Below are 25,352 nucleotides of genomic sequence, written 5' to 3'. Positions count from 1 at the left end.
TCCCCAGAGAGAAGAATTGCTATTTTGCTTTTTGAATGAAGACTGCAAAGTTAATCATTAGGAAAGGTGGCAAGCATGACCTACCACCAAGTAGTCCCCCCGGCTGCAAGATGCATCTCCATTTGGAATCTGGAAGGGCCGTTCAAAATGGACAGCAATGGTCAGACCACTCTGAACCAGGACGTGCCAAGAGCAGTTGAGGTTGGGACCATAGGTCTCTGGATACTGAGGGGATGTGATTATGCCTCGGTCTGCGTGCAAATATCCACCACAACCTTTACAGAGAAGCAACAAAGGTAATTTACTTAAGTGACATTTACAGCAGGATTTTTAGGCTTCCTTGTTTTTCATGAGGATTTTTAAAGTGTAGGCAATAGAAATGTAGTTTGAAACGAACCGGGACCAAAGTATAAGACATGATGGGCCCAATAAGCTTGTGTTCAGCACAGATGACAGGGTATTCATTTTGTGGTTTTTTCCTACGTCCGGAAACAGAAATAAGCAACAGAGACAAATTACTTTCAGAAGCTTACTTTATAGATGAGTAAGACATACAATAAACACATATATAAGATGTGGGGTGGGGATAAATTCTACAAAGAAAAGTGAATAGGGGCAGAGAAAATGGTATAGTATTGTCTGGAGAAGTTAGAGAAGGCCTCGTTGTTATGGTACCACCTAAACAGAGACCTGCAGAAATGAGGGATCAAGCCATATGGCTTTGTGAGAGAAGAGCTTTCCAGTTCTGAAAACACTTGGTGTAAGGGCTTGAGTGGTACATCATGTAAGTCAAAATTAATGAGGCACAGTGAGTGATCCCAAAGGAAGCAGCGCTAGGTCATGCAGGAAACTGAAAGGACTTAAGTAAGAGAGGAAGACATTCAAGGGTTTTGAGCATCAGAATGGCATGAGCTGGCTTATATTTTAAAAGCATTGCTCTGTCTGTGATACCTAGACTGTAAGGGGGTTGGCAGGGAAATGCACGGTCAGGGTGTCCAATAAGGAGGTGACTGCCTGAGTCCAAGGAGAGATGATAGGGTCTGGACTAGGGTGGTAGAAGGAAAAAGGTGGGAAGTGGTTGGGTATAAATATATAAATATATTTAATATACTTAAATATATTGGGAAGGTAGAATCATTGTGATTTGTTGATGGTTAGGACACAGGGTGTAAGACAAAGAGAAGGATCAAGAATTATGTCAAGATTTTTGGCTTAAGCAACTGGAAAGAATGTACTTTCCATTTATCAATATTGTAAAGAGCATGGAGTGAGCAGGTTTGGAGGGTGGAAGAGGGTGGGCAGCAGAGTTTAGGTTTTGCTTGTTAAATTGGAGATACCTTCTAGACATGTAGCCATCCAGCATGTACATGTGTGTGTGCACACACATGTACATACATTTATACATGCACAGGTACATCTCTCATACACATGTACAGGAGAGAGAGACTGGGAGCAGAAGAAGACAGTGGATGGAGTGAGCAGGCATTAATTTGCCTGTTGTCAGGGGCTGAGCTGCTTAGCAAGGGAGCGCAGCGAGTTCACACAACTACTTAAATCACAGATGGAAATTTATCTTAGGTCTGTCTAATTTCAAAGTCCATTCTCTTAAACCACTATGCAGCCTGCCTCCCTGAGTGTGAAGGAGATAATTTATCTTCCATTGCTCCCTACTCTCTAAAAGACATCTATAACAGTGCAGGAAATATTAGATGGATTTTTAATGTCTATATCAAGAGTCTACTTTAAAATTATGCTTTTTTGTTAAAAGCATGACTGTCTTTCATAGGTCCATATTTCATGGACTACTTCTTTAATTTTAATCTTGTTTGGCTTTAAACTTACTATTGGACTTCCCATTTTATCAAGTTTTGGAAGTCTTTTTTTTTTTTTCATTTTTCATTTTTAATTTTTTCAGCATAACAGTATTCATTATTTTTGCACCACACCCAGTGCTCCATGCAATCCGTGCCTTCTACAATACCCACCACTTGGTGCCCCCAACCTCCCACCCCCCACCCCTTCAAAATTCTCAGATCGTTTTTCAGAGTCCATAGTCTCTCATGGTTCACCTCCCCTTCCAATTTCCCTCAACTCCCTTCTCCTCTCCATCTCCCCTTGTCCTCCATGCTATTTGTTATGCTCCACAATAAGTGAAACCATATGATAATTGACTCTCTCTGCTTGACTTATTTCACTCAGCATCATCTCTTCCAGTCCCGTCCATGTTGCTACAAAACTTGGGTATTCATCCTTTCTTTTTTCTTTTTTTTTTTTTACAGCTTTATAAACATATATTTTTATCCCCAGGGGTACAGGTCTGCGAATCGCCAGGTTTACACACTTCACAGCACTCACCATAGCACATGCCCTCCCCAATATCCATAACCCCACCTCCCTCACCCAACCCCCTCCCCGCTCAACCCTCAGTTTGTTTTGTGAGATTAAGAGTCACTTATGGTTTGTCTCCCTCCCAATCCCATCTTGTTTCCTTTACTCTTCTCCTACCCCCTCAACCCCCCATGTTGCATCTCCTCTCCCTCATATCAGGGAGATCATATGATAGTTGTCTTTCTCCGATTGACTGATTTCGCTAAGCATGATACCCTCTACTTCCATCCACGTCGTCGCAAATGGCAAGATTTCATTTCTTTTGATGGCTGCATAGTATTCCATTGTGTATATATACCACATCTTCTTTATCCATTCGTCTGTTGATGGACATCTAGGTTCTTTCCATAGTTTGGCTATTGTAGACATTGCTGCTATAAACATTCGGGTGCACGTGCCCCTTTGGATCACTACGTTTGTATCTTTAGGGTAAATACCCAGCAGTGCAATTGCTGGGTCATAGGGTAGTTCTATTTTCAACATTTTGAGGAACCTCCATACTGTTTTCCAGAGTGGTTGCACCAGCTTGCATTCCCACCAACAGTGTAGGAGGGTTCCCCTTTCTCCGCATCCTCGCCAGCATCTGTCATTTCCTGACTTGTTAATTTTAGCCATTCTGACTGGTGTGAGGTGATATCTCATGGTGGTTTTGATTTGTATTTCCCTGATGCCGAGTGATATGGAGCACTTTTTCATGTGTCTGTTGGCCATCTGGATGTCTTCTTTGCAGAAATGTCTGTTCATGTCCTCTGCCCATTTCTTGATTGGATTATTTGTTCTTTGGGGGTTGAGTTTGCTAAGTTCTTTATAGATTTTGGACACTAGCCCTTTATCTGATATGTCATTTGCAAATATCTTCTCCCATTCTGTCAGTTGTCTTTTGGTTTTGTTCACTGTTTCCTTTGCTGTGCAAAAGCTTTTGATCTTGATGAAATCCCAAAAGTTCATTTTTGCCCTTGCTTCCCTTGCCTTTGGGGATGTTCCTAGGAAGATGTTGCTGCGGCTGACGTCAAAGAGGTTGCTACCTGTGTTCTCCTCAAGGATTTTGATGGATTCCTTTCTCACATTGAGATCCTTCATCCATTTTGAGTCTATTTTTGTGTGTGGTGTAAGGAAATGATCCAATTTCATTTTTCTGCATGTGGCTGTCCAATTTTCCCAACACCATTTATTGAAGAGGCTGTCTTTTTTCCATTGGACATTCTTTCCTGCTTTGTCGAAGATGAGTTGACCATACAGTTGAGGGTCCATTTCTGGGCTCTCTATTCTGTTCCATTGATCTATGTGTCTGTTTTTGTGCCAGTACCATGCTGTCTTGATGATGACAGCTTTGTAATAGAGCTTGAGGTCCGGAATTGTGATGCCACCAACTTTGGCTTTCTTTTTCAATATTCCTTTGGCTATTCGAGGTCTTTTCTGTTCCATATAAATTTTAGGATTATCTGTTCCATTTCTTTGAAAAAAATGGATGGTACTTTGATAGGAATTGCATTAAATGTGTAGATTGCTTTAGGTAGCATAGACATTTTCACAATATTTATTCTTCCAATCCAGGAGCATGGAACATTTTTCCATTTCTTTGTGTCTTCCTCAATTTCTTTCATGAGTACTTTATAGTTTTCTGTGTATAGATTCTTAGTCTCTTTGGTTAGGTTTATTCCCAGGTATCTTATAGTTTTGGGTGCAATTGTAAATGGGATGGACTCCTTAATTTCTCTTTCTTCTGTCTTGTTGTTGGTGTAGAGAAATGCAACTGATTTCTGTGCATTGATTTTATATCCTGACACTTTACTGAATTCCTGTACAAGTTCTAGCAGTTTTGGAGTGGAGTCTTTTGGGTTTTCCACATAGAGTATCATATCATCTGCGAAGAGTGATAGTTTGACTTCTTCTTTGCCGATTTGGATGCCTTTAATTTCCTTTTGTTGTCTGATTGCTGAGGCTAGGACTTCTAGTACTATGTTGAATAGCAGTGGTGATAACGGACATCCCTGCCGTGTTCCTGACCTTAGCGGAAAAGCTTTCAGTTTTTCTCCATTGAGAATGATATTTGCGGTGGGTTTTTCATAGATGGCTTTGATAATATTGAGGTATGTGCCCTCTATCCCTACACTTTGACGAGTTTTGATCAGGAAGGGATGCTGTACTTTGTCAAATGCTTTTTCAGCATCTATGGAGAGTATCATATGGTTCTTGTTCTTTCTTTTATTAACGTGTTGTATCACATGGATTGATTTGCGGATGTTGAACCAACCTTGCAGCCCTGGAATAAATCCCACTTGGTCGTGGTGAATAATCCTTTTAATGTACTGTTGAATCCTATTGGCTAGTATTTTGGCAAGAATTTTTGCATCTGTGTTCATCAAGGATATTGGTCTGTAGTTCTCTTTTTTGTTGGGATCCTTGTCTGGTTTGGGGATCAAGGTGATGCTGGCCTCATAAAATGAGTTTGGAAGTTTTCCTTCTATTGCTATTTTTTGGAACAGTTTCAGGAGAATAGGAATTAGTTCTTCTTTAAATGTTTGGTAGAATTCCCCCGGGAAGCCGTCTGGCCCTGGGCTTTTGTTTGTTTGGAGATTTTTGATGACTGTTTCAATCTCCTTACTGGTTATGGGTCTGTTCAGGCTTTCTATTTCTTCCTGGTTCAGTTGTGGTAGTTTATATGTCTCTAGGAATGCATCCATTTCTTCCAGATTGTCAAAGTTGTTGGTGTAGAGTTGATCATAGTATGTTCTTATAATTGTCTGTATTTCTTTGGTGTTCGTTGTGATCTCTCCTCCTTCATTCATGATTTTATTTATTTGAGTCCTTTCTCTTTTCTTTTTGATAAGTCTGGCCAGGGGTTTATCAATCTTATTAATTCTTTCAAAGAACCAGCTCCTAGTTTCGTTGATTTGTTCTATTGTTTTTTTGGTTTCTATTTCATTGATTTCTGCTCTGATCTTTATGATTTCTCTTCTCCTGCTGGGTTTAGGGTTTCTTTCTTGTTCTTTCTCTAGCTCCTTTAGGTGTAGGGTTAGGTTGTGTACCTGAGACCTTTCTTGTTTCTTGAGAAAGGCTTGTACCGCTATATATTTTCTTCTCAGGACTGCCTTTGTTGTGTCCCACAGATTCTGAACCGTTGTGTTTTCATTATCATTTGTTTCCATAAATTTTTTCAATTCTTCTTTAATTTCCTGATTGACCCATTCATTCTTTAGAAGGATGCTGTTTAGTCTCCATGTATTTGGGTTCTTTCCAAATTTCCTCTTGTGATTGAGTTCTAGCTTTAGAGCATTGTGGTCTGAAAATATGCAGGGAATGATCCCAATCTTTTGATACCGGTTGAGACTTGATTTAGGACCAAGAATGTGATCTATTCTGGAGAATGTTCCATGTGCACTAGAGAAGAATGCGTATTCTGTTGCTTTGGGATGAAATGTTCTGAATATATCTGTGATGTCCATCTGGTCCAGTGTGTCATTTAAGGCCTTGATTTCCTTGTTGATCTTTTGCTTGGATGATCTGTCCATTTCAGTGAGGGGAGTGTTAAAGTCCCCTACTATTATTGTATTCTTGTCGATGTGTTTCTTTGATTTTGTTATTAATTGGTTTATAAAGTTGGCTGCTCCCACGTTAGGGGCATAGATATTTAAAATTGTTAGATCTTCTTGTTGGACAGTTCCTTTGAGGATGATATAGTGTCCTTCCTCATCTCTTTTATAGTCTTTGGCTTAAAATCTAATTGATCTGCTCTAAGGATTGCCACTCCTGCTTTCTTCTGATGTCCATTAGCATGGTAAATTCTTTTCCACTGCCTCACTTTAAACCTGGAGGTGTCTTCGGGTTTAAGATGAGTTTCTTGTAGGCAACATATAGATGGGTTTTGTTTTTTTATCCATTCTGATACCCTGTGTCTTTTGATTGGGGCATTTAGCCCATTAACATTCAGGGTAAGTATTGAGAGATATGAATTTAGTGCCATTGTATTGCCTGTAAGGTGACTGTTATTGTATATTGTCTCTGTTTCTTTCTGATCTACTACTTTTAGGGTCTCTCTTTGCTTAGAGGACCCCTTTCAATATTTCCTGTAGAGCTGGTTTGGTATTTGCAAATTCTTTCAGTTTTTGTTTGTCCTGGAAGCTTTTAATCTCTCCTTCTATTTTCAATGATAGCCTAGCTGGATATAGTATTCTTGGCTGCATGTTTTTCTCATTTAGTACTCTGAATATATCATGCCAGCTCTTTCTGGCCTGCCAGGTCTCTGTGGATAAGTCTGCTGCCAATCTAATATTTTTACCATTGTACGTTATAGGCTTCTTTTCCCGGGCTGCTTTCAGGATCTTTTCTTTGTCACTAAGACTTGTAAATTTTACTATTAGGTGACGGGGTGTGGACCTATTCTTATTGATTTTGAGGGGGGTTCTCTGAACCTCCTGAATTTTGATGCTTGTTCCCTTTGCCATATTGGGGAAATTCTCTCCAATAATTCTCTCCAATATACCTTCTGCTCCCCTCTCTGTTTCCTCTTCTTCTGGAATCCCAATTATTCTAATGTTGTTTTGTCTTATGGTGTCACTTATCTCTCGAATTCTCCCCTCGTGGTCCAGTAGGTGTTTGTCCCTCTTTTGCTCAGCTTCTTTATTCTCTGTCATTTGGTCTTCTATATCGCTAATTCTTTCTTCTGCCTCATTTATCCTAGCAGTGAGAGCCTCCATTTTTTATTGCACCTCATTAATAGCTTTTTTTATTTCAACTTTGTTAGATTTTAGTTCTTTTATTTCTCCAGAAAGGGCTTTTATATCTCCCGAGAGGGTTGCTTTAATATCTTCCATGCCTTTTTCAAGCCCGGCTAGAACCTTGAGAATCGTCATTCTGAACTCTATACCTGACATATTACTAATGTCTGTATTGATTAGGTCCCTAGCCTTTGGTACTGCCTCTTGTTTTTTTTTTTGTTGTGAATTTTTCAGCCTTGTCATTTTGTCCAGATAAGAGTTTATGAAGGAGCAAGTAAAATACTAAAAGGGTGGCAACAACCCCAGGAAAATATGCTTTAGCCAAATCAGAAGAGATCCCGAATTGTGAGGGGGGAGAAAGGGGATAAAAAGGGTTTCAGAAAGAAAGAAAAAGAAAAAAAAAAAAAAGAAACTATTAAAAAAAAGAAAGCCAATAAAGAAAAAATATAAAAAGAGGAAAAAAATATATATATATTAGATAAACTATTTAAAAAACGTTAAAAAAGAAAACGGTAAAAGTTAAAAAAATTTAGCAGAAGAAGAGAAAAAGAAAAAAAAATTGAAAAAGAAAAAAAAATTAAATTAACTGCAAGGCTAAAAAATCATGGGGAGAAAGTCATGATTTCCGTGCTTTGCTTTCTTCTCCTCTGGAATTCCGCCGCTCTCCTTGGTATTGAAACTGCACTCCTTGGTAGGCGAACTTGGTCCTGGCTGGGTTTCCCATTGATCTTCTGGGGGAGGGGCCTGTTGTAGTGATTCTCAAGCGTCTTTGCCCCAGGGGGAGTTGCACCGCCCTTACCCGGGGCCGTGCTGAGTAAGCCGCTTGGCTTTGCTGGGTTTGCTTTCGGGAGCTTTTGTTCCCTGAGCGCTTTCCGTAGAGTTCCGGAGGACGGGAATGAAGATGGCGGCCTCCCGGTCTCCGGCCCGGAGGAGCCGAGAGCCCGGGGCCCCACTCCTCAGTGCGCCCTCAGAGAACAGCGCCCAATGACTCCCGTCACCCTGGCCTCCGGCCGCGCTCTGAGCTGACCGAGCCTGCGACCGGTTCAAGGCAACCCCGAGCTGAGAGTCACTCCTCGGCTCTGTCTCTGTAGCCGGCTTCCCCGTTCTAATACCGGTAAGCTCTGCGACACTCAGACACCCCCGATCCTTCTGCGACCCTGCGGGACCTGATCCCGTGCTGACCCCGCCTGGGCTTCACGCCAGTTAAGCCTCTGGAGCGATGTCCCTCAGTGGAACAGACTTTTAAAGTCCTGATTTTGCTCCGTTGCTCCGCCGGGAGCCGGGAGTCGGCCCCTCCCCCCTCGGTCTATCTTCCCGTCGCTTTGGATTCACTTTTCCACCAGTCCTTTTCTGTTTCTAGAATTGCTGTTCTTCTTCTCTTCAATCTCCCGTTGGATTTGTAGGTGTTTGCAATCTTTAGATAAGCTATTTAGCTGATCTCCCGCTACCCGAAGTAGTCTCAGCCTGCTACTTCTCTGCCATCTTGACTCCTCCAAGTTTTGGAAGTCTTGATCATACTACACATGATCGCCACCCACGTATGGTGCACATTCTCTGAGTCATCAAACTCATATTTCAAGAGAAGCAAACTCTTCCGGCCAACCCTCCCATGAGTGATTGAAACCAAGAGCTTTCAAGATATCTTCTATTTTCCTTTTTCTATTTCTTAGATTGAAGATTACTCTGACTTACCGTTCCTTCGATGTGTTATGGATAAGTGCTGTCTGGTTCTGTTCTATTTGAAGCCCTTAGCTAGGCTGGAGAATTGTTTTAAAGATCTCATTCTTGGGGTGCCTGGGTGGCTCAGTCACTAAGCATTTGCCTTTGGCTCAGGTCATGATCCTGGGGTCCTGGGATCAAGCCCCACATTGGGCTTCCTGCTTGGTGGAGAGCCTGCTTCTCCCTCTCCCACTCCTCCTGCTTGTGTTCCCTCTCTTGCTGTGTCTCTCTCTGTCAAATAAATAAATAAAATCTTAAAAAAAAAAAAAAGTAAAGTAAAGATCTCATTCTTGGGATGCCTTGGTGGCTCAGTTGGTTAAAGCCTCTGCCTTTGGATCAGGTCATGATCCCAGGATCCTGGGATTGAGCCCTGCATTGGGCTCTCTGCTCAGTGGGGAACCTGCTTTCTCCTCTCTCTCTTCCTGTCTCTCTGCCTACTTGTGATCTCTGTCTGTCAAATAAATAAATAAAATCTTAAAAAAATAAATTTCATCCTTGGGCTACCAGGAACACACCTCATTGCAGAGGTAGGGGGAGATGTCCCCCTGCCCAGAGACCTGAAGGCAGGGAATCCCTATGTTTCACTCAGCCACAGTTTTTGGATCAGACTTAGTAGCTGACAAAGGATAGCCATCCAGAGGCTGGGTGAGACCCATGTGAAAAATAAGCAGAAGGTATTAGGGAAAGAGAGAGAGAAAGGATGAGGTGAGAGGACATGACGTGACATAAAAACACCTGAACATATTACTTTTGTGAAAGGATGCATTAAAGCCCGCTGCAGTTACACTGGAGTCCGAGGTGAGCTGGAGGAACATGTACTCGCCGGTGGACCGGATGGGTCCCGGGAGCTCTCTGCCACAGAGAACGGCCAGCTGCGGGGCCAGGTTACTGTCTCCTACGCCAAAGAAAGGAAATGTCAGTGGCAAAATATGATGTCTTCAGAATCTTCTCCACCTTCCTTTGCAACGCAAAGTAGCTCATACATTTTTCTCAGAACATCAACCTTCCTAGGAGATCACGAGATTCTCAAATACAAGGACCTCCTCCAGGGGTCACATCATTCTGGTTCCAGCTCCCAATCGTGCTGCCTATCTTTTGCTTTACACTTTATGTTAAAGTCTCCTGACAGTTCCCACTGTCCTTCTAAAAACTGGGTTACAGTTCTGCCCTGCACTAAAACTCAAAATCAGGGTATGTGGGGGCTGGGAAATGATGGAGGAGCAGTGCCAACGTGTATGTTAGAGACTCAGCTAAATTAGTCAGATCACTGAAGGTCAAGTATCTAAAGGAGAGAAAAGATTGGTTCTTGAGCCTCAGATTCTATAGTAATGTTGTAAGGTTGTTTGCCAAGAGGTGTGCAACGTTTCTATGACCCTCTGTTCAGCCCCAGAGGGTTTCTTAGTTGTGACTGTGATTTTGTGTTTTTTTTTTTAACTTTTCATTTGTTTGATGTTGTTTATCCTTTTTTTTAATTAAAAGAACACACTTATGTCCACTTATGTGGAGGATGAGAAAAGACAGTTTCATCAAGTGTGCCCTCCAGGGAGAGAATCAGATGACAACTGGGTCACTTCATAGTTCTTTTTACTACTCTTGGATATAAGCAACTTGGAAAAAAGCCACAATCAAAATCAGAGTGGAACAAAGGAAATTATAAAATATTTGGATTCCTGGCTGGGAAAATACATGGTTTTCTTCTCTAAGAAAAATAATTAATAGACTTCAAGCTTATAAAAACCAAAAATAGAACATGAGACATGAGGAAATTTGCCCCTTTAATGCAACCAGCGAAATGAATCCCTCTGACATTGATCACTGCCTAAAATTCACTCATTATTAACTACTTCAGAAAGCAAGGTATTGTCTGGGATGACAACTGCCATGGCATAGCTGTAGGAGGAGATGCTTGAAAGGCATTCTTCACAGGGTTTCTGACCTCTGGACAGTTTTGTGTTTTTCACAATTCAAAAGTTTCTCTCTGTAACTTGCTATCTCATCTTATCTTATCTCATCTTATCTGCACTTGCTATCTTTGCTGTGATATTTTACTACACATTTCACCTCAAATTGTTTTTGTTGACTTATTCTTTGTCTATATCACATTTTGAAGTTTATTGTATGTTGTTTTTTAATCATAGGTGCGTAGTTTCTCTCTCAGTGAGACAGTGTAGGGTCTATTGATGTTTATTTCTTTTCTAAACTTCACCTCAGACTGTCTGATGAAACAATGCTCATCTCTAAATAATTATGTATAAGTTACTTAACTAATGAGTTGGTAGATAACCCATTAACCACATGATCATTTGTTTCTCCCCCCAGTATCTGTAATAAATACTGAGGTATTTCTAGAACATTCTTCAACTTTACCATATGGGTTGTAGCAGGGATGAACGTGATCTTTAAGAAGAGGAGAAAATCAAAGGTAAAGGCTATAAGGTGGTCTGGTGATTCTCTTGCTGATCGAGACTCCTCATTTTAGAGATGTAGAAACAGAAGCCAAGATTACCAATAGCTGACATTTATCAAGCAATTATTATTATCACTTTGAGCGCTTTACATGTGCTATCAGACTGTATATTCACAATAACACTATTAGGTAGGTATTTTTATTATCCCAGTTTTGTAAACAGGAAATAGTCCTGGGAAGATATATAATTCGCCCGAGGGCACAGAGTATAGAAGTCAACAAGGATTTAAAACCCTAGCTAAATAACTCCAAATGCTCAAACTATGCTATTAAATGATATCTCTAGGATAAGAAAGAAACTACATTTTATATCTATAAATAATAGGATTATTGATTTTTAACAACATTATTTTTTTTTTCTTCCTCCTCTTTTTTCTGTTTGTTTTTGTTGTTGTTTTTTTAACTTTTTCTAGAGCCAGTGTAGCAGACAGAACCTCAATTTGGGGAATCTTAGGTATGTAAAATTTGTTGGTATGTGGTCTGGGAAAAATGGATTCAGGGCTGAACCATCACAGTCCTATAAAATGAATAAGCAGGTGGGAGAGTGACTCAGGTCTCCTAGGAAGGCTGCAGAGCCCTCTCTGGGGTGGCTCAGACATGGGGCGCCTGGGTGGCTCAGTGGGTTGAGCCTCTGCCTTAGGCTCAGGTCATGATCCCAGGGTCCTGGGATCCAGCCGCATCCTGCTCCCTGCTCAGCAGGGAGCCTGCTTCCTGCTCTCTCTCTGCCTGCCTCTCTGCCTACTCGTGATCTCTCTCTGTCAAATAAATAAATGAAATCTTAAAAAAAAAAAAAAGAGAAGAAAAAGAAATGTCCACAGCCAGCCTGGGACCACGGACCACAGGCTGAAGGTCTGTGATCACTGGCCAATGGCACAAATGGCCTGTAAATATTATTGCTTGAGGTCAATGGCTTTAGATATTTGCTTCAGAATGTGATTGATATGCCTCTGCTCCTCAGAAACAAAAAAAACCTGTCTGAACAAAGAACAAACAATTGGAGTGGGACTTGAAATTTCATGCTAAATGTAGACTACACACTGTGCAAATGAACAAAATACCCACCAACTGCTACAGTCGGCACTCAAAAGCTACTTCTTGAATGCGTAAAGAAACATAGGGGCAACTAATAATCCTATTCAGTACCTACTCATGTTGTGAATAAAAATCTCTTTGGATAGGTCACACTCCATTTTAAAACATTGTCATTGTTTTGGCGTATAAGTCAATTTGCTGAGCTCCCAAGCTCTATGTCTCAGTAAGGACACTTTCCAGTCTATAAACAGTTTATGATGAAAACTATTTTAGAAATGTCTCTAGGAAAGTAAATTGAAATCCAAATTAAATAATTCTGAATTCCAAATATAAAATGCCAGGACTTTTGCTAGGGAATGTATCATGCTCCCGGATATAACAACTTCAAGAGGTAGATACTGCTCTCTCTTTCACAGACAATAAAACAGACTTGGAGACATTTAGCATTCTGTGCAAGGTCACACAGAAGAAGAAAACAACTCTCAGGGTTCAGCCTTCTAAGAAAAATTATTGGTGAAACAAAAAGCAACTCAATAGAAAGTGCATGTTAAAAGAGTAACCATAATTTACTTCATTACCGGAGCTACCTACTGAAGACATTTTGTTAAAGATCCTACTAGATTCTGAACACTCAGAATATGTGTGCAAGGACACACTCATTTCATTACATGGAAAGTTATATCCACAGGAATGCCTCCACGTGAGAAAAGATGATAACTTCTCTGGGCAATGTGCTAACAGTTGATGGTTGATGGGAAAAGTTAAGATTTATCATCTCATCTGATTTGTATGATTGATTTGAGTCTTGGGGCCCAGCCTCAACAAAAGGAAAATAAAACCCTCGGCCATTTCCTAACCGTACTTCGTGGAAGTCTAGGGTAACGGATAAGGGAGACAAGAGCTTGCATCCGAGTAAACTATGGGCGAAAAGCAAACACGTTTGGTCCACAAAATACTCGGAAGCATTTTTCATTAATTTTTAAAACCTAACAATTGGGAAATTCATAGAATATTCTATATCTTTCACATATCTTAAAAGACAGGAAGCTAAAAAATACTGAGCCTGCCTTCTTAGCAACGGCTCCTTTAATTCTGTTCTCCAGTATTACACCTCCCTAGTGATGTTCCCCTCTAGGTAGGCATGTGAGGTCTTAAAGTATCATGGCGGGTAGTGGTTCTCAAACTTTAAAGACCATCAGTACCCTCTTGGAGGCAGGGACAAAGGGCAGGCAAGAGAAGTATCTGCATCATGGGCAACATTCAAGGAGGGGCCAGAGACCTTAGAAATCAAGATAAATAATATTTTAGTGCAGTATTTTAAAGATTAAAATTTAATGTAAAATGGTCAAAATATCAAAATTTTAAACCAAAGTAGAATCTGACTCTGCAGTTTGCACAATCCTGCCTTACTTTCCCACCTGGAAGGTTTTTTTAAAATCACAGATCTAGGACCCATCCTGAGAGTTTCTATTTTAGTGGGTCTGGGGTGTGGCCGAAATGTGAACCGTGAAGCATAATTTTGTACATGTTGCATATTAGCCTTATGCTTATCCCTCACTGCATAGCAACACCACACCTGCACAGAAAAAAGATGAAAAATGTTAGCCTTCATTCCGCCTACTCTATCCAGAGATTCAGCAGACAAAGAGAATTGAATATATTGCAATTATACATACTTTTCCACACTTGGATCTTAAAGCTATAGGTATAAAATATCAAAATTTATCTCCAAGGCCTTTCAACAGCATCACCTGGAAACTCAGACCATTACTTCCTAATTAAGCCAAAGGAAGTGTTTTCTTTTTTGTTTTTTGTTTGTTTGTTTGTTTTTAGGAATGTAAGGCTGTCCCTGACATAGTATGTGCATTCATTTGTGACAGACTATTTAATACTTTCCTTACATTCTTTAGAATGTGGCCAACTCAGGTATTGGGTGCCCTCATAGACCATAGTATCTGGGAACTTCCATACAAAATGGATGGAAGCAGCAAAAAGGTATTATCATAATTGAACATTAACTAAATATGTGTTAGGGCTGACACTTGTTTAAATGTTTCTCACCATCTCTTATCACAAGTTTGTCATAGTCACAGGTTCTGTGAGCTTCGATGTCCAGGGAAAGGATGTTGAGTTCCACAGTTGAATCTGGAGCATGAATAAGCCACATGCAATCAATGTTGTTACTGTAGCTTTCGGGCCAGCCTGGGGAGAAGAGAAAGACAGGCGCATCTCCTGTCCTCAGGAAGCCACCACAAGCACCTGTCGAAGGAAAAAAATGACATCTGTCAAATACCTCTGATGGGAGAGAATCTAGCACATTGGTTTTCAAGTGGCAGCCGTGAACTGAGAGAAAACAACCAATTAAAACAGAGTTCTCAAAGAAATCTAGAAATATTTTTTTAAAGATTTTATTTATTTGACAGAGAGAGATCACAAGTAGGCAGAGAGGCAGGCAGAGAGAGAGAGAGAGAGGGAAGCAGGCTTCCTGCTGAGCAGAGAGCCCAATGCGGGGCTCGATCCCAGGACCCTGAGATCATGACCTGAGCCGAAGGCAGAGGCTTCACCCACTGAGCCACCCAGATGCCCCTAGAAATATTTTCTTAAATCTGCTGACTCACACAGCTATTATTTCCCTTAATTTATTTTTTGGGTAAGAAAAACACACTTTATTCTGCCTTTTCACCACAGTTTTGCCACACAGCCCATTTACTGGCTAGTGTCCGTTATTGAGCATGAAGTTAGTCCATGTAGATGAACTGTATTATTGCTATTATTTCTGCTTCTTCTGGATTTCAATCTTCACTTTTTCAACATAGCTATTCACCATGTAATTTATATCTGGGCAACCTTGAAATACTTTTCAATTTGGTAAAATGTATAAAACAGCCATTATTTCTGACTGTTTAAAAGCAGCTTTATTGAACTATTCTGTAGATCTCATAAAACTTACCCTTTTAAATTATACAAATCAGTGGTTTGTAATATATTCAAAAAGTTCTGTAACCATCAGTGATCATTTTAGAACATTTTCACCATTTCCAAAGACACTTTATACCCATTACCACTGATCACTTGCCTGTTTTCCATTCTACCTGTCCATGGGAACCACTAATCAACTTTCGGTCTCTGTCTATGGATTTGTCTGTTCTTCACATTTCATGTAAATATAGTCATACAGTATGTGATTAGCTTTTGTAGCGAGCTTCATTCACTTAGCATCGTGTTTTAAGGTTCATCTGTATTGCATCAGGCATCACATCAATATTTCCTTCATTTCCCTTCATTCACTCATTTCCTTGTTTTCAGGCTGACTAGCACTCCACTGTGTGGATATACTGCATTAAATTTTATCGACCTGTTTGACGTTTGGGTTGTTTGTGCTTTTTCACTATTACGGATCATTCTTCTATAGACATTTGTGATGACATAAATAGTCAGTTAACACATATTTTGTATGTTATGTGCATTATATGCTGTATTCTTACAATGCTAAAGTAAGCTAGACAAAAGAAAATGCTAAGAAAATCACAAGGAAGAGAAAACACATTTACAGCACTGGACTGTGTTTTTTGAAAAAAATCCTCATATAAGTGGATATTTTAAATCCCATGTAGTTTTAAACCTGTGTTGTTCAGGGTTCAACTTATACCAAGGACTGACAATATCCTCCAAGAGATGTCTGTCAAACTTCCACGTCACCCCATAAAAGCCATTCAAAGCTATTTAAACAAGTTATTAAGGAAAAATCAGTCCCCCCAAACACTGCTTACTGAGGGGATTAAAGAGGTTTTAAACATAGCAAAATAAAAGTTTAACAATTGGGCTAATTTTACCATGAAACATGAAGGTTTGCAACCAACTAAAGAGAAAGTGAAGCATTTCTGAAAGAACATTTAAAATGAAATAGAGAGGAAATACAATTAATTCTGTCTACTAGTTGATCCATAATGTTGTATGTGTGCATTTGTGTGTGTGAGCCCACATAGTACCTACAAATCATATTTTCAGAGATATCTGAAGGGATTTCTAGAAATTATAAGTAGAACCATCTGGGTGGCTGAGTCAGTTAAGTGTCTAACTCTTGATTTCGGTTCAGGTCATGATCTCAGGGTCATGAGATCCAGCCCTCATCTGACTTTATGCTGAGTATGTTGGCTCAGCACTGATTGTGGAGCCTGCTTAAGATTCTCCCTCTGCTTCTGCCTCTCCACCCCTCTTGCGTGGCCTCTCTCACTAAAAAACAAAAAACAAAAAAGAAAGAAAGAAAAAGAAAGAAGAAAGAAAGAAAGGAAGGAAGGAAGGAAGGAAGGAAGGAAGGAAGAAATTATAACAAGAATGCCTCATGGATATCAAATCTCTAATTAAAATTTAAAAATATGATGGGAAACAAGCATTTTTAAAAAGCAAACGTACAGTTTTTAGAAAATGTAGTTTTTAAGAAATTAAAAGAACACCTGAACAGAGGAAGGGCTTTAGAGCTGTACTTATTCTTCTTAGTCATTTATGTATTTGGCTTTTGTTATGGTAGACGGTTTGAATGACTAACCCACACATATCAGCCCCTAAGCAAAATTTCATTTATCACCAAACACACCTGTAGCAATAGTAGGTAAAGGTCCAACAGAGGCATTCACTGCAAACCACTCCAGAAGGAATCCTTTCCCCGTGATTGAAGAGTCAGAAGAAAACTGAAATGTCAAAGAATTTCTAGAGGAGCTAAAAGTTGTGGTCTGGGTACCACAATAAGTTCCAATTAGGCGGGAATGAACGCCAAGGCCATCATAAATCTGCATGTAAAAAAGAGAAAAAAAAGGAAAACTGATAATAGAGCACTGAATTTAGGCAATTACTTCTATTTTTCTTCATAAAAAAGAAAACTGAAAGGTTGCCTTATGTTATCATAATTTCATCACGATGGGAAAAAATAAATAAACATTATATATCAGTCTAAATAGAAACCACCATTAAATATAAAATATGATTGCAAAAAATTTAAGGTGTTTTAAAATAGTTTTATCTTTGCTACAGAATTGTGTTAATGCACAAGCTCTATGTGATATAGCCCATTATTTGATTTACAGAATAATTTGGGGGTGGAAAAGTAGGAATCAAGATGGTTGCACAACAATAGATCTTATTGAATGCTTTGGAGCTTCAGAAGAAGGACTTAGAAAGAAAGGAATAAGACAAGAAGAAAGACGAAAGGTTTAATGAAAGTGGACAGGTAACGGAAAGCAGAATTTATGACAACAAAAGAATCACAGCTTGCAAAGGATCAGTATACATTCAAAGCACTCAATAATTTTTTAGTTGGCTTAAAATATTAAATCACCTATTTAGAGACATATTTTGATCATTACAAACAAATGGCATGGAGCACATTTTTTTTCTTCAACACATCCTTTCCTTCATCTTCTAAATAATTTGGAATAAGTTCATTGCAATTGTTGTAAATTTCTCTACTGAAGCTACTTTATTAGCTAAGTTTGTCAGACTGTAATGATGATTTCCACACATACTGAACATCTGTTAGGTACTGAATTCTATGTGAGGCACTGTAGACCCAAGATGAATACAATGGAATCCTGACCTTTGAGGATCTGATACGATAGTTAAACTCATAGAAGGAGAAAGGAGAATGATGGCTGCAGGGGATGGGGAGAGAGGGAAATAGGGAGATGTTGGTCAAAGGTTACAAAGTTTCAGCTATGAAAGATGAATAATTCCGGAGATCTAATGTGCAGCAATGTGACTATAGCTAATACCGTAATATATAATACTGTCTGTATTATATACTTGAAATTTGCTAAGAGGGTAAATCTTAAATATTCTCAATACACACACACACACACACACACAAAATCCAAATGACAACCATGCAAGATGGTAGATTCATTAATTAGCTTGATTGTGGTGATTATTCTACAATGGATACATATATTGAAACATCAAGATGTACATCATATATATATATGTATATATATATATGCGTACAATATTTATTTGCCAAACGTACCTGAATAAAGCTAAAATAAAGAATGTATAGCATTCAATGTCTTGATGGCAATAACCACCACAATTATTTATTTATTTTAAAATGATTCTTCAAACTTTTAACATAAGAATACACAAGAAAATGGGATATGAGGTATAATAAATACTTAACTAAGATACACAAATATGCATAGACAAAGCCTAACAGGTAAATTACAATGATGCTAAAACAAACTTGTTTACAGAATCCAAAGATAATAAATATAATACCAGAATTACCTTTTCATCATTAACCTAGAAAGGGTAATCATGATTTAGGGAAGACTATTTCATATGATTTACAAATGCTTGAATAGACAGTAACTTGGGTTTATTTTTGCAAATAGAAATTCATCAAAATTTATAAACATTGATTGTACTTAGAAACTCACCCTTAATTTGTCATAATAGCAGCTATGTGCTGCTTCAACGTCTATCTCCAAGATTCTACCATGTATAACTTGAGATGCATTCACATTTACTATCCATTGGTAATTGGAGTTGTGGGGGTAACGTCCAGGCCATAAGGGAGAGGCAATTTTCCCATGAGTTCCCATGATATTATCATTGCCAAATACTAGGAGGGAAAACAGAGTAGTAAATCAGACGTACTTAGAACAGCTCTTTAATCAAATGAAAGAAACAAAAGGCAAGGGGTGTTGAAAAGGATGGGCTTTTAATTGATTGTGATTTCTATTCCGAACACTGAAAGAAATATTGCTTCCCTTTTGGTTTCTGTACTATCTATTAATTCCTTGAGAACAGTGATTTTGTGACTGGAATTCCATCTCCTAAGAAGGTTGCATGGTGTGAAAAGAGGAGATAACTTCCCAAGTGAAAAGGGGTTCCCAGGCCCCAGGGGACTTAAGGACATATGAAGGGGTGTTACCAGGCTCCTTCTCTAATTTTTGTTTACCTATTTTACTTCGTTTTACAAAAGAATGGGATGTGTTTTTTAAAATAATTGGTAAGGGGAAATTGACATATTGGAACCACATGAGGAATAGCTAAATGTGGAAAAGGCAAATTAGAAAATAAAAATATTTAACATTTTATTCTATTAGAATAAATTCCTGTTGTTATATCTGAGCACTTACTTCAATCCTAAAATAATAGTAAATGCTTTGAATTTAAAGAATATAGAGTTGATGAGAACAAAGGAAATACAGTTGCTATCAATATATTAAACCTGAGCTACAATGCACTAGAAGGTTCTAAAAAGTATCATACAAGAAGTTTAACATAATATTAGGTAGAAACTAGAGCTTAAAAAGAATACTAGAGCCATTGAGAATGCTTTCCCTTGCTCCCAGTGGGCCAATCATATATAATTTAGTTTTTAAAATACATTTCAAAATCAAGTAATTCTTCAAATACAATAAATCTAGGAGAATAGAGTACAGGATTCTTCTTAATCTTGTGGGTTACTAAGAAATTTGTTATCCTTCCCAGTTCACAGGATGTTTTCTGGAAGACAGCAATAAAAAAGAAGCAACTTACTTTTAGTAAATGTGGCTTGGAAGCCTGTGCCGCTGCCTGAGCCATCAGAGACAAATCTGATCCACAGGATATGCCCAACAATGGTTGAATAATTGAGGGGGAGGACATTTCCACAGTATCGCCCCACCAAGTGACCGGTGGCATTTCCTTCGCGGACCTCCACAAAATCTCTACTACAGTCCTGAGAATCCTCCAACTGGAAAGTTCTAATTTGGAGGAAAAAAAAAATAAAGAAGCATTTAGGAAGATTAAATTGATAGAATAAACTTTGGGATTATCCTGAAACATCTGCTGGGTTAAACTGTTCCTTATAAAACTTTCTTTAACTTTCACTACAATATCTTTGAGCAAAATCAAAAATTTTCTTTCAGCCAAATTAATTGACATATCTTGTATTCAAGAGCTACAAAGACAATTAACACATTGCCTTTGAGGGGTTTTCTTCCTAGGGGGAAAGATTGGGCATTCTTGAATACAGGAAAAAATACATCTTATAAGGCAGAATATCTTAAGTGTCCTCAGATTTAAAAGTGTTATAAGATTTTGAAGCAGAGGTATCACATCTCATTTTGAGGCTCAGTACTAGCTTGATGGAGAGATTTTTTTTTTTTTGAGATGGAAATGTAAACATCAGCTGGATTTAGACAGAAATGGTGAGCAGAAAATGCATGTCAATGAAAGCACACACACACACACACACACGGAGACAGGTGGGGCATATTTAGAAATTTGTGAGAGGCCTGGTATAGTTAGAACATTAAGCATTTTTAGGAAAACATTAGAAGACCTAGCTGAGGCACTATGATGGGCTAATTCTGCCAGACCTTAAGTGCCAATCAAAGGTATCTGTACTTGATTTCTGAAAAGGCAGAATAAATATGGGATTTGTAATTATACAGGTTAGTGTCCAAAAATGTGGCCTATTCAACTTGCATTATATTCTGTAGTTATGATGACATGAGGGAATGAAAGATAGGAAATAATATCTATTCCATGATTGTCACTAATAACATATAGAGTCTGAAACATGTAGGTGCTAAATGAATGACTTCAGTACTTGACCTTAATGTTTTATAAACTTGGATATTTAAATATATATGGTCAATACAACCCAATCCACACTGCTAACATAATTCAATGGGGAAAAGAAAAGTCATTCTAACAGGTGGTATTTTAGTAACTGAGTATCACTATGGAGGAAAAAAAAACCTTCAACATCTGCCTCTCTCCATAAATAGAAAATAATTTAATATTCCTTACAGATAGATATAAACCTAAGAGCTAGAAACATAAAGCTCTTAGAAGAAAGCAGAATCTTTACAACCTTGGGGAAGGCAAATATTTCTTAGATTGAATGCAAAAGGCATTAACCGTAAGATTTAAAAAATTAATAAATTCGACTTCATCAAAAATTAAAATTTCTCCTCATTAAAGACATGACTAAGAAAATGAAGAGGCAGTTTCAGACTGTGCAGGGGGAGAAGAGGAGATAATTACAAAGCATATATCTAACAAGGGACTCATATCTGGAATATAAAAGGAATTCTTATAAATAAACTATGAAAAAACAAATAACCAAGTTAATAATGACAAAAGGTGTGAAGAGACCCTTTAAAGAAGTTCAGTAAATAGCCAATGAGGATGTCCAAAGTACTCTGTGTCATTATGCATCAGAACAATGTATATTAAATACCACTGTAAGTTAACATTTCATACCCATCAGAATGGCTAAAATAAAAAAGACTGACAAGATCAAATGTTGGCAAGCACGCACAACAACTAGAAGTCTCATATATTTCTGGTGGGAATGTATACTCATGAGACCATTTTGAACAGTTATTTGGTAGTTTCTTAAGAAATTAAATACACATCCAATTAATGGCCCAGAAGTTATTTGAGGTAATTACCTAAGAGAAATAAAGAAAAGGACAGTAATGATGTTGCACAGCATTGTAAATGTATATAGTGCTACTGAATTGTGTACATAAAAATAAGTGAAATGCTATTTTTATATGGTAAAAGATACATAACATAAAAAATAGCATTTTACCTATTTTTTACCGTATTAAAAAAAAACTTGAGTTTTGTGTGGTAAATTAGATCACCACAGATCTGCTTGAGAAAATTATCCTGCAATAACATAGAATGGCAATATATCATAACAGTATAATAACTGGGAAGAGCATAAAAATATATTTTTGTTTTTACATATACTGAATCTAACATAATGGTATATAACCAAAGTGGAGCTATCTGTTAGAGCTAATATGTAGTTTGGATTTCAAAAGAGATTCTGGGGCTGAACATGGAAATCACCTGTGTGTATATTATAAGAGCTGAAAGCATGGCTAGACTGGTTTAGAAATGAATATGTGGGAGGTAATTAATAGAGAGAAAGAATGAGAGAACAGAGATGACAGCAGAAGCTTAGGGGAACACCTACATTTTGAGTATATTAAGAGGAAGAGGAAACAGTAAACACAGGAGTAAGTGTGAAAAAGAGGAAAAAAACAAGTTCAATGTCATGTCATAAAAGCCAAGAGAGAAAATGAAAGAGGGTGATACAGAGTGATGATGACTATCAAATGATACACGGGTTTGAGACTAAAAACGGGCCATAGGATTTGGTAGTTAAAAATAAATTAGTCACTTTTGAATGAGCAGTTTCTGAGATTCCACTATAGAATACTTTTTCAAACATACTAAGGAATAAAACAGATGATTTTTGTGATTTCCAGAAGATGGTGAATTACAATAATAGCAAAAACAAAACAATAACAAGCTTTCTGTAACACAAAGTAATTTGAATTTACAAATTTTCTACAATTATTCTGAAATTTTCATGTTCCCATTTAACACGTATAAAAATGTACCAATGTTGCTGACCAAAAATTAAGTCTCAGAAAATATTAAAAGTATCAAAAACCATGTTCTCTGACCACTACAGAATAAAACTAGAATATAGTAACAAAGAGATTACAAAAGGAGTCATAATACTGAAACAAAATGTCTTTCCATATAAACCATGTGTTAAATAAGAAATCATAATGGAAATTAGAATATATTTAGGACTGAATGAGAGTGAAAGCACTTTATAGAGTGGTATGCCTGGGTGGCTCAGTCAGTTAAGTGTCTGCCTTCGATTCAGATGATGATCCCAGGACCTGGGATGGAGTGCTGCACAGGGCTCCTTGTTCAGCAGGGAGACTGCTCCTCCCGCCACCTGACACTTCCCCTACTTGTGCTCTCTCATGTTCTCTCTCTCTTTATCATAAATAAATAAATAACTTCCTTAAAAATATATTTAAAAATGTAAAAGTGCAGTCAAAGCACTATTTAGAGGGAAATTAATAGCTTTAAATGCTTAGAAAAGAACAAATATTAAGAAAAATGAGCTAGGTGTCTAACCCCAAAAGTTAGAAAAACAAAGCAGGAAAAAAAACAGAAAGAAAGTGAAGAAACAACAAGACAATATCTGAAATTAATGAAATAGAAATGTAGAATGTACTAGAAAAGATAAAAAATATCAAAATCTATTACTTTGACAAGACTAATAAAGTATAAACTGCTGATAAAACTGATCAGTAGTAAAATAAAGCTTAACTGAGCAATATAATAAGAAAATGACTTAATTTCAGATTCATTAACAAATTTTAAATTTTAATCATGTCCATTAAAAACTGTATGCTAACAAATTTGAACTCTTAGTTTTCTATAAAAATATAATACAATGAGCTGAAGAAAAAAATGAAAAACCTAAGAATTTCCATTAAATCAAACAAAAATCAGTACTTAAAGCTGTGCACAGATAACATAAAACCAAAATATGAGCCCCGATGATTTCATAGGGGAACTCTACCAAAGCTTTAATGAACCGATGACCCAAGCTCAATCTAATGCAAAGAGTAATAAAGAATAAAAAAGAGGATGAGTCTGAGTCTCCAGCCTCTTGAGGTTAGTATAATCTTGAGAGCAAAGCCAGTAAAAGGAAGTCAAAGAAAGAAAAGTGCTGATCAACCTAACTTAACAATATAGATGAGAAATCCCAAATAAAATTTAAGCAAGATGGATCCATCAATTTGTAAAATATATAAGTCTAATCAGGTTGTACTAACAAAGCTTTAAGGATAGAAGATCAAAAAGAAAATTCAAAACACACACGCACATGCACACGTACCTAACAAAGATAGATGCAAAATATACTGAGAGAATCAATGACAACTGCAGAAAAGGCATTTGATAAGACTCAACATCCCCTCATCATAGATATTCTTAGAAAATTAGTAATAGAAGGAAATTTTCTTAATGGGATGAGAAATGCCTACCAAACACCAACAGCAGACGGAAGTAAAAATTTTAAAGCATTTCCTTTGAATCAGAAACAAATACAGGGAGCTGTTCTCATCACTTGGTTCCACATTACACTGAAGCATTTTCCAGGGAAACAAGACAAGAAAAAGAGGAAAGTTTGTAAGGACTGGAAAAGAAGAGCTGTAAATTAATATTCAGGAAGGTTCATTCATTGATAAATATTTATTGCGCACTTTAATGTGTCAGGTCCTCTTCTAGGCACTAAAGATACAGCAGTAGAAAAGGGAAAAAAAATCTTTGTCATTCTAGAGAATACAATGGCTGCTGGATAAGATATACAAAAATCAATAAGGTTTCCTTTTACCTGCAAATAAAAATTTAGAAACTGCAACTTAGTCAACATTTACTCAACAATTTTTCCTCTCTTCCATATTGCCCTACACTATCATGGGGTTTGGGGGTAGGACAATGAAGAACACAGGGAATGTTCCTCCCTTTTGGGGCCTTCTATTCAAGAATGAAAGATAGATAATAAATAAGCAGTTATGTAATGAGGTAGTGATCAGAGGAAAAAATGATTTAAGGAATGTGTTATTTTTGGTAAAGTGGCCAGGTTATATCTATAAGTTTAAAATGGATGCCATTTTCAATAGCAGCAATCAAAAAAAGGTGTCTAGCTATAAGACCTATATTTTTAAAATGTGAAAGTTTAACAAATGGCATAAAAGAAGACAAAAGGGAATGCAGAGATATTCCAAATTCAAGAATATGAAGAGCCAATAAAGATCCTTCTAAAAATGAATGTATAGTTTGTCTCCCCTTCTGATTTACCCCATCACTTCTCCTGAGGGTTTTGGAGGGGAAGGGGGCGGGGGTTGGGTGAGGCTGGTGGTAGGTATTATGGAGGGCATGTATTACATGGAGCACTGGGTGTGGTACATAAACAATGAATTTTGGAAAACTGAAAAGAAATAAAATAAAATGGAAAAAAATGAATGTATAAATTCAATGTAATTCCTGCCCAATCCATAAGTATGACTCCATTTACAGAAAGCAATACTATGTAGTGTGTATGGAGATATATAGATATACAGATATATAGTTCCTACACATATTATACACATATAATATAGCATATATAGTAAAATTATAAAAACATGTATAGAAGAGATACACATACAATT

General features: G+C 37.7%; 1 protein-coding gene across 2 annotated transcripts in view; it reads right to left on the bottom strand.

Moving 5' to 3' along the window:
* Nucleotides 1-25,352, bottom strand: part of CUBN (cubilin) — a 274,189-nt gene that overhangs the window by 87,323 nt on the left and 161,514 nt on the right. Inside the window, exons 37-42 of one of the 2 annotated variants that reach the window (XM_047739399.1) lie at nt 19,858-20,063; nt 18,750-18,934; nt 16,919-17,111; nt 14,386-14,583; nt 9,574-9,720; nt 85-275 (exon numbers count right to left, since the gene is read on the bottom strand). In XM_047739399.1, coding sequence (XP_047595355.1) covers nt 85-275; nt 9,574-9,720; nt 14,386-14,583; nt 16,919-17,111; nt 18,750-18,934; nt 19,858-20,063 — 1,120 coding nt within the window. The remainder of the gene's footprint in view (nt 1-84; nt 276-9,573; nt 9,721-14,385; nt 14,584-16,918; nt 17,112-18,749; nt 18,935-19,857; nt 20,064-25,352) is intronic. The other variant, XM_047739398.1, reaches the window with a different exon arrangement.

Source organism: Lutra lutra, chromosome 8 (genome assembly GCF_902655055.1).
Source record: "Lutra lutra chromosome 8, mLutLut1.2, whole genome shotgun sequence".
Taxonomy (NCBI): Eukaryota; Metazoa; Chordata; class Mammalia; order Carnivora; family Mustelidae; genus Lutra; species Lutra lutra.
The sequence above is the reverse complement of the archived record's forward strand: the minus strand, read 5'-3'. Positions and strand labels throughout refer to the sequence as shown.